The 15,425-nt window shown below is 39.5% G+C and overlaps 1 protein-coding gene across 2 annotated transcripts in view; it reads right to left on the reverse strand.

The window, feature by feature from the left end:
• LOC140350858 (phosphofurin acidic cluster sorting protein 2) overlaps positions 1–15,425 on the reverse strand; it is a 113,630-nt gene that overhangs the window by 56,324 nt on the left and 41,881 nt on the right. For both annotated transcript variants that reach the window (XM_072436369.1, XM_072436368.1), the window contains exon 2: positions 9,599–9,686. In XM_072436369.1, the coding sequence (XP_072292470.1) occupies positions 9,599–9,686 (88 nt within the window). The remainder of the gene's footprint in view (positions 1–9,598; positions 9,687–15,425) is intronic.

Genomic DNA, 15,425 nt, shown 5'->3' on the forward strand with positions numbered 1-15,425 from the left:
TATCAGAGCCCCACAGACACAGCTCAGTCTGAAGATAAAAATAAGGCTCTTTGACACATAAGCCGGTGTCAAAGCATCGCTGCTTTACTGTCTCTGAACCGAAGGTGTGACAGGAGACGCCGCAGGCAATTAGCAGCACAGCCAGAGCGAAAAAACATGACATGAAGTCTGATTGTGCGAACAAATGAGTTTTATTTTTAGAAGAAAAGAGGCGAGACTTGAACTTTCTTTGCACCGCCCATCAAGTATGTGTTTTATAACGGGCAATAACATCGATGAGCATTTCAATAATTAAGTATCCCGTTTTATCTATTAAAGTCTTTCTACAAGTATATTTTGAATTGACTATAATGGGTTTAATTGTATGTATTATTATCTAATGAAAGTACATTCAACTGTTTTATTTTTCAGATTTTTTCTCCAAGTATCAAGCGTTTGAAATGCTACTTTTGTTAAAATATATAGTTTTATAATTTTGACAGTTTAGACAATTTATGTGCCATCAAATTATTATTATTTTTTACACCACAAGCAAAATTGTGAGTGTAGTTGCCTAAACCTACATGAACCTGCACTATGTTATTTAATTCATTAATTTATTAACCTTTATAAGATAAGATAAGATAAGCCTTTATTTGTCCCACAATGGGGAAATTCCAGTGTTGCAACACAAAGTAGGCGCAGAAGTGAATAATAACAGATAACTTATGAAAAAAAACACTCTTATAGAAAAGCTCTTATACTATATAATAATACTAACAATAGTGACACTCTTATTCTAACCAGGCAAGAACCTATTGACCTGGGCACGGCAGCACACAAATCCCCAAAACATTGACACAAATAAGAGACATTTAAGAACAAATACGTTGGTCAATAGTTGGAGTAACAGGAAGAATGCATGTTTTTATAAATGCATTTGATACGGAAATAGCAATTACGTTGGATGAACCAGATGCTGTGTTTCAAGTGTTATTGCAAACATTATAACTCTCAGCACCTGTCCATAGGAGGCTTTTATGGCAGTTAAATACAAAAATGCAAAGCAGGTAAGTGCACAATAATAACCTACATTTCCCTCAGCATTATAATCTGTGCAACTCTGCCCTGATTTCGACGTCTGTTAAAGATGTTCTGTTCAGTCTGCAGTTTTTTTGTCAGTGGGAAAAGAATGAAACAGTCCAACGGCGAAAACACTGCACTATCCAAGAGATGTTCTGAACTTTGGAGCATCTAACGCGCTAGAAGTGTAAATCCACACCGAAGGATCCGAAGTGTTGTATCTACTCAAGAAAACCACTCGTGACATTGCTGAGGAATTGCCTAAATACGTCGTGATGAAATAAACCGCAACTACGTGCAATAAAAGTATCCACTACGCGGCGAGCAGATCTCACTCGTGGGATGGCCGCGTCGTTATTGCCTTGATGTGGAGTGCGGTGCTTGTTCTGCCACAGAGAAGAAAAGCGCCGCATCGCAGAGCTTTTCCCCTTCGTGCTCAGGGGCCGGTACAATGAATCAAGGCACAAAGGCAAAGCACTCTCCAACTGCCTCGGATGCACGAACAATGCAGGCGCTGGAGAGGAGGCCTGTACTCCATGTCCTCTGCCCCCCTCCGCTCTGTCCTCCGCACCGATACAAGCGGCGGGCCTTTTCTGGGGCCGGATGGGAGACATTATGGACCCACTGCTCTAATGAACTCTGCTACTGTGAGAAAGGACATATTTGTATTTAAATCAATTTGAACTAATGAATACAGACTTGTAGAACTCTTGCACTCTCTGGGTGCTCCTAAAAAGCTCTTGGATGCTAATCATGGCAGTAAGATGAATTCTTGCAATTTTTTTGATTTCTGAAACTCTTGAGAATCCATCTTGTTTGACTCAGATTCGTTTCCAGTCCACACAGTGTTTAACAGGCCAATCACATGATATTTAGGGCCCGCATCATGTTTTGCTTCATTGTGACTGATATTCCTGTTATTTTGCGTATTCTATCTTGTCTAATGTTTGTAATGCAGAGGACAAATTTCCCCACGGGGACAATAAAGTGCACCTTAACCGTAACCTTAACTGTAACCGTAACCATCCATCCATCCATCCCTCCAGTCACCCTAAAATAACCTTAACCTTAAGTAGAATATAAAACCAATTCCCTCAGTGTGAAAATCAACTTTGATAAGAAGAACTTGATTGTGCCCAAGGGGAAACTTGTGAGGAGTAGTAGTCCATACATGTTTACTGAAAGAATTCATCCTTATTGTATATTTAAAAGAGTCGCTGAAGTTGGGAGGAAAGAGTGCTTAAAACGAGTTCTGTGTCTGATTGCCAAAGCGTCGTCCTGAGGGCATCTTCTCATAATCCCCGTGAAGAGCGTGCTGCGAGTCGCTGATGATTTTGCTTGCCAGTGCGGCCTAGTCATACGTCAGCTGAAGGTATGAGTGAAGGTAATGCAGCTGATACAATTGTCTTTGCTGCCATCTTCACCAATTAATGTATTTTTGATTTGTCCTTTACTGAGAGGGCTCCAAACCACACTTCAATCCCATATCGCAGACTCCATACAGCCACAGTCTGGGCTAATTTGCACACAAGAAGTCTACATTTAAAGATGCTGTCCATAAGCAAGCCAAGATTTACTTTATAGATTTACTTTATATTGCTTTATTTGCTATTTATTTTCTACATAGTAGCCGTAGTATAGTAAACAAGATGAATGCATGAACAAAACAATCTCCATTTTAAATGGCTCTCCCCAAGCTGCTTAGAGTCTATTGTAGTTTGTGGTAGAAAATCTATCAAAGGCAGTCACCTGTACATTGTCTCCAAATGTTTCTGTTAGTGCTAGAGTGTCAAGTCTGGAGGGACAGTGTGCTGTGATTGGTCAATCGAAGTGGTGATGTTTAGGAACAGGATTATGATATAGGTTTTATTTATTTAGAGGAAATGTCATTGTGCCTGAGGCAAGACACTTCACCTACATGTGGAAAAACGCTATATTAATACTTTGTAATAAAGAATAAAATAACAACAATTTGTCACTAACTTATCTCATCTCTCACCATAAAATAAATCGTAAGCAAAGAGCTTCGTGACCGCTTCTGTCCCTCCGAACCATGCGCTAACCTTTGAACTTTGAACCTGAACAAATGAAGGATTACATCGACTTGCTTCTAAGGCAGGTTAACACTTAAAACTAATTACAAAACGAGATTGGTCGCTCTACGTTGTAATAGTGAATAGTTTTGACTCGGCAATCAACCATGATCTCTCAACTAAAAGACAAATATTATTGCACGGCAGTCACACGGTCTGTACAAAGAACTAGAGCTCGAGAACAGAGCTGGAGCACTAGGAAGTGGCTTAAGGTCAGGACAAGGGAAATTGCATTAGAGGGGCTTTAGGCGTCGGAGGCTTCTGCTTGCCCCCAACACACGGCTCTACATAATTGGATCATATCTAAGTGTTCGGCCACTCGCACTAAATGAGCCCTGCGTGCCTCTCCTTCCCCATCCATCTGACACGAATGTCTGGAAACAACCCCGGGCGGAAAATAGTGGAATAAAAAATGCATAATCAGGTTGTGAATGTGCAGCATTGGGACACTTTCGAAACTGGTGCAGCAAACCAAGCAGATAATTACGACCCAGATACAAAAGGAGAGATTCGGTGTAATTCCGTAAACATAGTAGGATTTTGTAGTAGTTTGGAAAGCTCACAAAATTTTACGATTGTCTCTTCTACTTAACATTAACAACATAACATTAACACAACTTTCAATCCTGTTTATTTTAATATGGCAGCAACACAAAAATAAGTGTGGTTATTTTCTAACAAGGCTCCAACGCTTTTTGCATGTGGTTGTCAAGACACCAAAATAGCCCTGTTTTTTTTAAAGGTGGTATGGCTGATTTTTTTCAGCAAATTTTTTATCATATTTCCTCGTGGCGTGGATAAATCATTTGTCCTGCCACGTATCAATCATAAAACGCACCTACCGCATGTAGCATGGATCTATCATAATATAGTTCCCTCAGTGTACGGGGCAAAATGAAGACGGAGAAAGACAGTTCGAGCTGACGCAGAAGTGAACAGAAATCTACGGGAGACGAGAGATGCGATGCGCTCCGTTGCGCTAATAAACAAACGCACGTGTGTGTTGTATCGGTCCGCACGGGGGAGTGTGCATGCGCCTTTAATAGATTGTGATATTTGGTGGCCAACGCTAGCTCACCCTTTGAAAATGTATTGTCGTTATGTTAACAAACACTGGAAGGGTCCATTGCCTATTTTTGTTTTTTCGATATGGTTTTAAACTACGAATAGCAAACAAAACAAACTTAAACTTAAATTATAGTCTGGAAAACAAAAATCCTTTTCCAAGTAGATTCCTACCCACACTAATGCAATTATACATTTTGCATTTTGCTTTTTCCTCTTCGTGTTGCCCCAAATATCAACTTCTGGAACTCGTGTTGTTGCTATCAAATTTTGAATGAACTTTTTTGATTGAATCTGTCACATTTTCAACCTCATTGAATGTCGTTTTTATCCTCGCTGGATTCCTTTGTAAACATCTACTTTACAACAGGCTCTACTCATTTTGGACTTAGTATATTTGACTGTCCCGGGCTGTTTGCAGTGATCCATGTGTCTCCATGGCGACGGACAGAAGGGAACGCAGAACCTCCGGGAGACTTTAAAGTGCCATTTTGTCCCGGCCAGAGAGTCTGTTACGAGGTTGTGAGAGCTACAGCGGCCACTTAACCAGATGAGTCTCGGACGCTGCATTTGAACAACAAACTGATGATATGATGCTGTGGTGAGGGCTCATCCTTCTGTGTGTGCAAATAAAACACTTTAGTCTCGTATTCTTTGCACTGATGAGTACGGTTCAGTCAGGGACATGTTTTTGAGTATCTATCACAGAGAAGCAATTTGGTTTTCAAAATGCCATATTTCTTTTCAATATGAAGCTTGTTTATAAACAATTTTCTATTTTATGTGGCCATGTCTTCTTTTCTCAATAGCAAGAACCATGTCAAACTTTTTTTTAGAGGTTTGCAACGTATTGTACCAATTCTGCAGATATTCTGCAGATGTTTTTTATTCAATGGTTATTTATTAATATTATTATATGAGCAACACTTTGTATTGTACAATGGGCACACAGTAGTTTTTCTTTTTGAGATGCATCCATATTGAGCGAGACCACGCCCTCTCGAGCGGGGTGTCCACTGCACGATTTTGGCCTTTGCGAATCTTGACTCAAAACGTGGGTCATATAATATATATATATATATATATATATATATATATATATATATATATATATATATATATATATATATATATATATATATATATATATATATATATATATATATCTATATATATATATCTATAGATATATATATATATATATAGATCTATAGATATATATATATATATATAGATCTATAGATATATATATATATATATAGATCTATAGATATATAGATATATATATATATAGATCTATAGATATATATATATATAGATCTATAGATATATCTGTTCTGCGCACGCTGTAGAATAAACACCAGATTTATTTAGTCTCAAAGTAGTGTTGATCTGAAGTTCTATCATTTCTCACTCACTCGCGCGGCAGAAGCTGCGCAGCGCGGAGCAGACAGCTGTGGGGGACACACTATGTCACGGGTTGGGAGGGGCAGACACACGCTCTGAGACTACGTCACGGGTGGGCGGGGCACACACGCGCTCTGAGACTATGTCACGGGTTGGGCGGGGGAGCCAGATCGCTCTTCACAAGGGTGGGGGCGAATATCAAACCAAGCCGTCTGCATTTCCGGGTTGGTGAGGGGGTCCAAGGTCTGGGTGATATTTCTTAACTATTATGTTAAGGGTGTTGCACAACCCTTATTATTATCAATTATACACTTAGGATAGACTATGAAACGTGAAAAAAGCATGTTATGGCACCTTTAAATGGGACCATCTCTCCATTTCTCTTTCCAGTTACCTGTACTAACATTTATAAACAGAGAAATGGCGCTAGCATGTAGCGCTAGCCTCAGCTAACTGGTACAACTCCAATGACGTTACAACACCGCGCCCTGAGTCTGATATTTGCTCACACACACTTTGGTTGAAGCCAAGAATAATCGTGTGATAATCGCACATTGTGTACGTGTGGTGTCTTTTCAAATTGAAATATTAAATTCCTGGCATCTTATAGTGTAAGACTTAAAAATTGTACAGTGAACACAAGGCTTACGACAAACTAACCTCTAAAGACAAAAATTTGTATTAAAGGAATGGCAAAAACAAAACCCTAACAAACAACCATGAACAAGGATTATGGCATTCATTCATGCATTTGCAAGAAGATACTTTAACTTGACTTTTTAAAATATATGTTTTCATCATTACCAGAAAAAAAATTGTGTTTATTGCGTTTCTTACATTTAAATTCCCATTAGCTGCCATCAACTCTTTCTCCACCGCTTTCCCTCTTCTCATATACAGCCTTAACCATCTCCATATACTGCCCTTTACAGTACAGAAGCCTGGTGTTCTTCAAATCCAACCTGCTGCAAATTACATTTAATGCCCCACTTCAGAGCCGAGCGGAGCCGCGCCTGTCCTCCGGCTGCTCGGAGAAACGCCAGGATTTCACGCTCTGCGAACAACATGGATACCGCCGCCACACTTGGACGGCAAAGGGGGAGACAGCTTATTTGTATTGAAATAGACTCGCCCGGTTGTGCATAATACTTCAATTAAGATTCAATATTGAGAGTCTTGAGCAAAACGGTTAATTAACATGCCATAGGAACACGCGTCTAGCCTCCAAAGCACAACAGGCAGCATTCCTCGATTTATTAAAATGCCAAAGCCTCCCATTGGTGCGTTTGCTTGTTTCTCTCATCATAAAAGACGCTCAGGACCAAAGGAGAGCGCACAGTACACAAGACGCACAATACATAAGACACACACTACACAAGACACACAATACATAAGACACACAGTACATAAGACACACAATACATAAGACACACAGTACATAAGACACACAGTACATAAGACACACAGTACATAAGACACACAATACATAAGATGCACAATACATAAGATGCACAATACATAAGACGCACAATACATAAGACACACAGTACATAAGACACACAATGCAAGTTTAATAACAACAGCAGCGAATTGAGGCTTAGTCGCTTTTTTATTTGCTTTTATGATCTAACAGGCGATATTTGTGGATAGAATTGTTTGTCTCCTCCTTGAAATCCTTGTTTGTTGTATACATCGCAGCCTGGATTAAATACGTTATTGCAGGACAAACACTACACACTGCACAACTGGCAGACGACCATCCTCTCCGAGTCTCACCCAATTCTACCTTTGAGTCATTGTACTTCCTCAAATCGGATTTCGGAGTTGTGTAATTCCCGTATTTTTTCAACACAAGGACTCGATTTGTTGCTAGGAAATGAAAGGGAATGGGATCAAAATGTTAAATATTGTCTGTTTTTGTTTTATGATAGAAGAAATGCAGGTTTTTTTTGTGCTTTCTTGTGTTCACAAAACCGAACGTCTAATAATAATTCAAAGCCCTTTTATTCTCTAGATTTTGTTCTTGAGAAAGTGGAAGTAAAAGAATATATTAAAGGGTTTAAACTGCCTGTTATACGCAACATTTTCATCATTCAGAAACCCATGGGCAGCTCAGCGTAAGAATTCATTGATTCTCACTATCTCTTCACATCAGATGCTTTTCCTCATTGACTGTGGCTTAATTGCACTTCTGAACGGCTTATTTCCTGTCTGCAGTTTCGCTGACCTAGTTTCATTTGTGGAGCGTTAGATTCGTCACATTTACATAATCTTACGACCAACAGATATAAAAATGTGTAAAACATGAATCCGGACGATTGAAATGCGGCGGTAATGATTAAGAGTAAGAGCACAAATCCTTCTTAAAGGTGCTAATGCCAGTGTGCAATTTTCGACACCTGCGTGACTCACACGGAGCTTCCTGTGCTGCAGCTTAGATACTTTTTGTCAATCGCTGAGATTAGCAGAACGCCTTGTCATTGTCTAGGCAACCAGCAGTCTCTAGTCCCCACAATGTGTCATACGGCTGACCAGTGCACTGCGATTGTGCCACGAGAAGATGGACGGAAATAAAAATACAAACTTCAATGTAGATTTCACAGGGCAATTGCTATATTGTGTATGTTTTGTAACTCGCATTTGATCCTTATTTTGGCCAATATCTAATCTATTCTAGGACTAGTCACGAGAATGCAATATATTTTTGAAGAAAATATATAATAAACTGCATTTACAATTTAACTTACTTTATGCTATTGCTAAAACTGCTGAAAGTGGGAAAATCTCCCCCAAATAAAAAAATTAACTATATACAGTGTTGTTAAAAACGTAATCTGCTATAAATAAATAAATTAAATAAATAAATAAAACATGTAAACACTAACAGTGGTCCCCAAACTTTTTGACTCGAGGGCCACATTGGGTTCTAAAATTCCTAAAAAATAAATAAATATAAATATATATATATATATATATATATATATATATATATATATATTTTTTTTTTTTTTTTTAAATTTTTAATATAACTTGGACAAGCTTGGCGGGCCAGATTGAAAGGCCCAGCGGGCCGGATGTGGCCCGCGGGCCGTAGTTTGGGAACCACTGACTTAAAGTATGTAGTAAATTACTCTTAGGACTTTCTACTGCTCGGATTTTATTGCACACAAAAAAAAACTGAGAAAAAAGATCCCCACAAGTGCAAAGGTACACGCGATAAATATTGAGCTTAAAAAATATTGTCATCGCCATGTATAAAGTATTGAACAATAAGATGATATAGTACTTTTCGTGAAAGGCTTATACTATTCAGTACATTTCAGAATCAAAATGAGCTGTATCCAAAGGGAAACTCAAATCGTTCCAGTTTCTGTAGTAGTTTTCTGGCTCGGGGAAGATATATCTCATGTGCAGGGTTTCGGTTTATTATAGTCTACATTTTTACCCATTTTAAACCACTTAATATTGGTCAGGCATCAAGTATAGCACAATGTTTAAATGATTTGTATAATATCTGACATAAACAATGGTATGTTACTTACTTTCTGTATTTTTACTCTTTAAAACATGATATTGCTTCTATGTATGGACTGAAACTTTCAAAAACAACACTTTAAGGACTTCAAGAGTAGATCAATTAATCACAACTAATAATTATGTGACTAATCGATCAAATAAGACATGTCATATGCTCAGAGGGAAGGAATAATGACTCAGATGGAGCAGTATTTGTGTCCGAATGATGAAAAACCCATTTAGCGTGTAAATATACTTCATTAGGGTGAACTTGAGAAACCTGATCACTGAAAAATGTATTCACAAAAGAACTGTTAGTTGCAAGGTAAACACTTCTGTTACTTGCATTTTAGTCTTTCGTTAGACGTACAAGAAAATCCTAATAACAATAATTCAGCATCTATTCATGTTTCCCATTACTTCTACTTGAACGCAACATAATTAACACCACTCACCTGGATTTTGACAGCTATCGATAACGAGTTGAGCTCTTTGTCCAGCTCTTTCAGAACCACTAGCTTTTTCAGCGTGAGGGTGCAAAGCCTGCGTGGAAAAAAAGGGAAAAGTGCATTAGTGGCTTGCTTTAAATAGTAAAATAACACCTTTGAACATGAATGGGCCGTTTCAAAGCGGCAGGTATTCACTGCTGTCATTCCTGGCGCTGGCTTTGGTCTGCGGACGAGCGGCGATTAAGCACTTGAATTATCAGATTCCATTGTGTTTCTACAGAGCGATGCGCACTGTCAGAGCAGTGTCTGTGCAATCAGAGCTCGCTACGAAGAGGTGATCGTCTGTGATTCAGACCTGGTTCAAATACCTTTAGATTAGTGAGTCTTGAACCTTTCACGCAAGATAGTGGCTCGAGAAATAGATTGATTTTAAATGATGATATTGGGAATGCGGTCGACTGATGATGACTCGTATTCATATGCGATGTGCTCAAAACAAAAGGGAAAAGTTTCATTTATGAATTTGACGACAATTTTGCTTAAATTTTTGCACCTTGGTATGGATTTATTGCTGTAAATATTTGTTAATATCAGGTTGGGAACTGAATCAAAATTGATTAATTGAGAGATTGAGATACAGTGATGTAAAATCGTCTACGATATGTTTGGGTTTTTGAGTTGAGAGGTCCACAGGCAATACAATGTCAGTAAAATCATGTGGATTAGAACAGAAATCAAACTTTTCGAGATTTTTTTTTATCATAATTATTAAATATCACAGATTAAAAAGTCTGTAGAGCTAATGTTCATGAAATCATCATTAAAAAGCATTTTAATTGTTTTTTTGAAAAGACCAAATCAAATCGTAATTCGAGATTGATCGATATGAAGAAAAAATAGTGATTATTATTTTTTCCATGTCGCCCAGCCCAAAAGCAAGACATTTATTGTGTATTACCGTAGTATCAGCTGACAAGATGCCTAAACAAAAGCACAGGCGTTTCAGTAAAGAAACAATTCATCAAGTTCTTTTAAAGGTCAAATCTGTTCCACACATACAAAGCATTGAAGGGACCTTGACGCGACATTACATTTATTGATTACATTTATTTCAACACATGCAATATATAACAATACGTCTTTTATAACCTATCCTGATAAAACCCTCACGTCCAGCGAATGAGTCTGCACAAGAAGTCAACAACTCCTGAGCCAAGATCACTCCACTTCCTCCCGCTGACCCACTTTTCCAAGTCAAACCGTAGCGGCATTAAAAGTGTGATCAGAACCGAGCTGAAGAGATGGAGAGAAGCGAGGGAAGAGAGGAGAAGAGGAGGAAGAAAAAGGAAAAGGAGGGAGAGAAGACGAGGAAGACTGGAGCAGCAAACAAACACGTCTGGTCTTTTCCTCAAACGCCGCTCAGAGACTTCAGCCCGACACTTCCTCCAGTGACTTAGAATTATTTGTCTGTGTACACTTTGGTGATAATGGTGCGAGACTATTGTAAACACGAAACAAAGGCTGGATGTGATTCATTTATGCGAGGGCTCAAAGGTAAAACACATGACCGTGAGTAGTTGACATTATTATAAAAGCGCACAATGGAAACAGAACATATATTTAGTTAAAGGCTCACAACCTCCAAGATATTAGAAAATAGACAGACACTTTTTTTTCTTCTACAAGCTAGGAATATCACATTTTTAAGTTGCTTTTTTGTATAATCGAATGTCACTATAATTCAGCAAACTCAATTACAAACATGCAGTGTTGAGAATTTAGCTACGTAAATATGTATTAGGCAAAAACAAAAAGAAATGGATGTATATATAATTTGTTTTATTAATGTTATTATTATTATTATTTTTTTCCAATTTAAGAAAACAACACAACCAGAGAGCAAAATGTATAATACAAATAATGAAAAATAATAATGACGACACAATATGATAAATCAAATAAAATGACAGCACAACAAGTCCAACATACAAGTCCCATCTCGACCAAAGTTTAGCAAATTTGTCCAATTTTAACGTCTTGGGGTTTTGTGTCATCCATTTCTTTATGAAGGCTTTCTCTCCTGCTGCCAAAAGTATATTCCAAAGATAGATAGAAAAACAGTCTGCAGTGTATTGTTAACCTCATCCCAACATACGATTTGATATTGTAAAGAATCTGGGATCAAATGTAAAAAATGTAACGTTACAGGCCAGATGTGCCACAAACGTCCACAAAAACAATGTAAAAAGGAAACAAGAGAACGGGCCGATAAACTGATGAGACTCTATACATTTATCACAATATAGAGTCAAAAAAAAATAATTCAATTAGTATACAGCATTTTAAAATCTCCACAGGTTTAATGTAGGCATTGAACTTAAAAACCCTGTAAGGTACTGTGTGTCCAAAATCCACAATATCGTAAATCTGAAAGCCAATTTCCGTCGACCGCAGGCAAACACACTCGAGTGCATCGGCTGTTCTTTTGATTCGTGAACGTTTTGTGCCCTGAGAAAAGGACAAACTTAATTCTGTACTTCGGCGCTTGATGGAGATGTATTCAAAGCTCTTCAAAGTGTGTCTCTGTGACATTTTTCCAGCACTTCTCTGTTCACAGTCGGCGCACATTCAGGGTCACATTGTGGACGCTGCTTGAATAACCAATAGTGACAATCTATTTCGGGCTGTGGGAATGAAACGGTCAGAGATGTAGCAGCTCGGACAGACTGGGCTCAAGCCGTATGGTGAGGATGAGTCACCGGGCACGGCAGAAGGAGAGATGAGAGAGGGACGGAGGGGGGGAGTTAGAGGAGAGGTGAGGGGCAAGAAAGAGGAGCAAGAGAGAGAGAGACAGAGAGAGAGAGGGAAGAGGAAATGATATGGGAGAGGAATGAGAAAGCAGAGTGAGGAGAGCGAGAAAAGAGGAGAGATGGAGAGAGAAGAGAAGAAAGGACATGAGGAGAGATGAGAGAGGGACGGAGAGGGGGAGTTAGAGGAGAGGTGAGGGGCAAGGAAGAGGAGCAAGAGATGGAGAGAGGGAAGAGGAAATGATATGGGAGAGGAATGAGAAAGCAGAGTGAGGAGAGCGAGAAAAGAGGAGAGATGGAGAGAGAAGAGAAGAAAGGACATGAGGAGAGATGAGAGAGGGACGGAGAGGGGGAGTTAGAGGAGAGGTGAGGGGCAAGGAAGAGGAGCAAGAGATGGAGAGAGGGAAGAGGAAATGATATGGGAGAGGAATGAGAAAGTAGAGAGGGAGTTTGAGAAGATGGAGAGAGAAGAGAAGAAAGGACATGAGGAGAGATGAGAGAGGGATGGAGGGGGGAGATAGAGGAGAGGTGAGGGGCAAGAAAGAGGAGCGAGAGAGGGAGAGAGGGAAGAGGAAATGAGATGGGAGTGGAATGAGAAAGAGAGAGAGAGTGAGGAGAGCAGGAAAAGAGGAGAGATGGGGAGAGAAGAGAAGAAAGGACATGAGGAGAGATGAGAAGAAAGGACATGAGGAGAGATAAGAGAGGGACGGAGGGGGGGAGTTAGAGGAGAGGTGAGGGGCAAGAAAGAGGAGCAAGAGAGAGAGAGAGGGAAGAGGAAATGAGATGGGAGAGGAATGAGAAAGCAGAGAGGGAGTTTGAGAAGGTGGAGAGAGGGAGAGAGAAGAGAAGAAAGGGCATGAGTAGAGATGTAGAGCGAGTGAGAGAGGTAAGAGGGAGACAAGAGAGAAAAAAGACGAAGAGAGAGAGGGAGTTTGAGAAGGAGATTATGTGAGGGAGCGAGTGAGAAAGGAAATGAAAGAGGGGACAGCGAAGAAATGATGAGAGGAGGAGTGAAGCGAAGAAAGGGAAGAGGAGAGGAGAGAAGTAAGAGGGAGACAAGAGTGCGAGAAAGGAAAAGAGAGACAGGAGGGAAAAGAGTGGGAAAAGAGAGACGAGAAAGAGTAAATGAAGAGAAGATGGAAAAACAATAGAGGATATGAGGAGAGGTAGAGGTAGACTCCTCCCTCTCTACCTAGGAGGAGAGAGGTGAAGAGAGAGAAAGAGAGAAGGGAGAGAGGAGAGCAAGAGGAGAGCGAGTGAGATGTAATAAAGAGACAAGAGTGAGTGCGGGAGAGGAAGAGGGAAAGGAAAGATGAAGAGACGGAGGAGAGAGGACATGACAAGAGATAAAGGAGAGGAATGAGAACAAGGAGTGGAGGAGAGAGCCGACAGAGAGGAAAGGAAATGAGGCGAGCAAGAGATAAGAGAGAGAGAGAGATAAAAAGTGAGATAGGAAGAAGGATGAAGCTAGAAAGGTGAGGAAAGAGAAAAGGAAGGGAGAGAGAAGAGAGGACATGGAGAGAGCGAGAGGTGGTGGGAGAGGTAAGAAAGCGTGAGAGAGAGGAAAAGAGAGACGATAAAGAGGTGAGGAATGAAAAACGGAGACGAGGAGGAATACAAATAGGAGGATAAGGAGAGGATAGAGACTTGGGGGGAGAAAAGACAGAAAAAGAATGAGAGGGATGGGAGAAAGAGCTGGGAGGGGTTGGCAGACAAGAAAAAGGGAGAATTGAGGGAGGAAAAAGAAAGAGGGATGGAGAGTGTTGATGCTTTAGCGACATCTCGATCCCAGAGCAGCCGTTGGACTCACATGTAATTAAAAAGTCTGGAGGCGCTGAGGGTCAGCACAGGAAGAGCCAGCGCTTATTATTACCAAGGTGTGAGTTCCCCTCAGACCTAACGTTACTATTATTGTGATGTGACGCTAATAGAACGATTATATTACACTTTTTATATAACATGGTCATTTGTCACAGCATACAATATATATATAAAAATGAACCCACATGCAGTCAAAATTGTCAGATAAAAAACCAAACTCATGTCATAGATAATTGTATTTTCCGGGGTATAAGTCGCACCAGCCAAAAAATGCAAGAAAAAACATATATAAGTCACACTGGGGTACGAAATGTGTGTGAAAATAACAAATAATATCACATATAAGTTGCTCCGGGGTGTAAGTATAAGTATATAAGTAAAAATATAAGTCGCACCCCAGCCAAAACTATGAAAAAAGGTGCGACTTATAAGATAAGATAAGATAATCCTTTATTGTCCCACATGGGGAAATGTCATTGTTGCAACGCAGGTAGATACAGAGGAAAAGAACAGATATAGTTCGGAAAATACGTTAATTGTCATTTTCATCTCCCTTTCCCATCTGCTGCTCTATAATTTGATTTGTTCAGATATTTCAGGTATTAACTTTGTACCTTTGCCATCTTTGCTACTGTAATTTAGTTAATCTTAATCTTACAACAATCTCTTTTTTGGTTCGTCGTTATTATATTGTAATGTGTGTGGATCAATAAAGTTTTTCTAAGGCTAGATCTAAGTCTAATACAGTGGTAAATATTATTATTTTTTTAACAGGATATAACAACTAGTTCTGATTGGTCTCATTTGAAAGTTGTATTTCACTGTATTTTAGGGGCATGGGCAAGTTTTTTTCCGAGTGCAACATAACATTTCAATTAGTTAACATAGGAAATACTGTGATTACTGCCAACAAAACAGTAGAAAAACAGTCCTGTAACCCCAGTTCAAAATAGCAGCTCGCAGAAGCCGCCTCCTCCTCTTCCTTCTCCAAATGAAAAAAAGAAAAAGCATTAATCTTTCATTTTGGCATGTCATTTTGACTCTGTGCAGCGGATCTCGGGGCAGGATCAGGGCTCGCTTCGCTGTGCCAAAAATACAGTGTTATCATCAGCTCTGCGCGGGGAAGGCCTGGTGGGCGGGACAATCGCAGACGGAAACTGCATTTTTCTGTGAATGACGGAAGATGTTTTGCGTGTCAAGAGAGA

This window comes from Eucyclogobius newberryi, unplaced genomic scaffold (assembly GCF_026437365.1).
Source record: "Eucyclogobius newberryi isolate DKJ021-1_F unplaced genomic scaffold, fEucNew1.0.hap1 SCAF_8, whole genome shotgun sequence".
In the NCBI taxonomy this organism is placed as follows: Eukaryota; Metazoa; Chordata; class Actinopteri; order Gobiiformes; family Gobiidae; genus Eucyclogobius; species Eucyclogobius newberryi.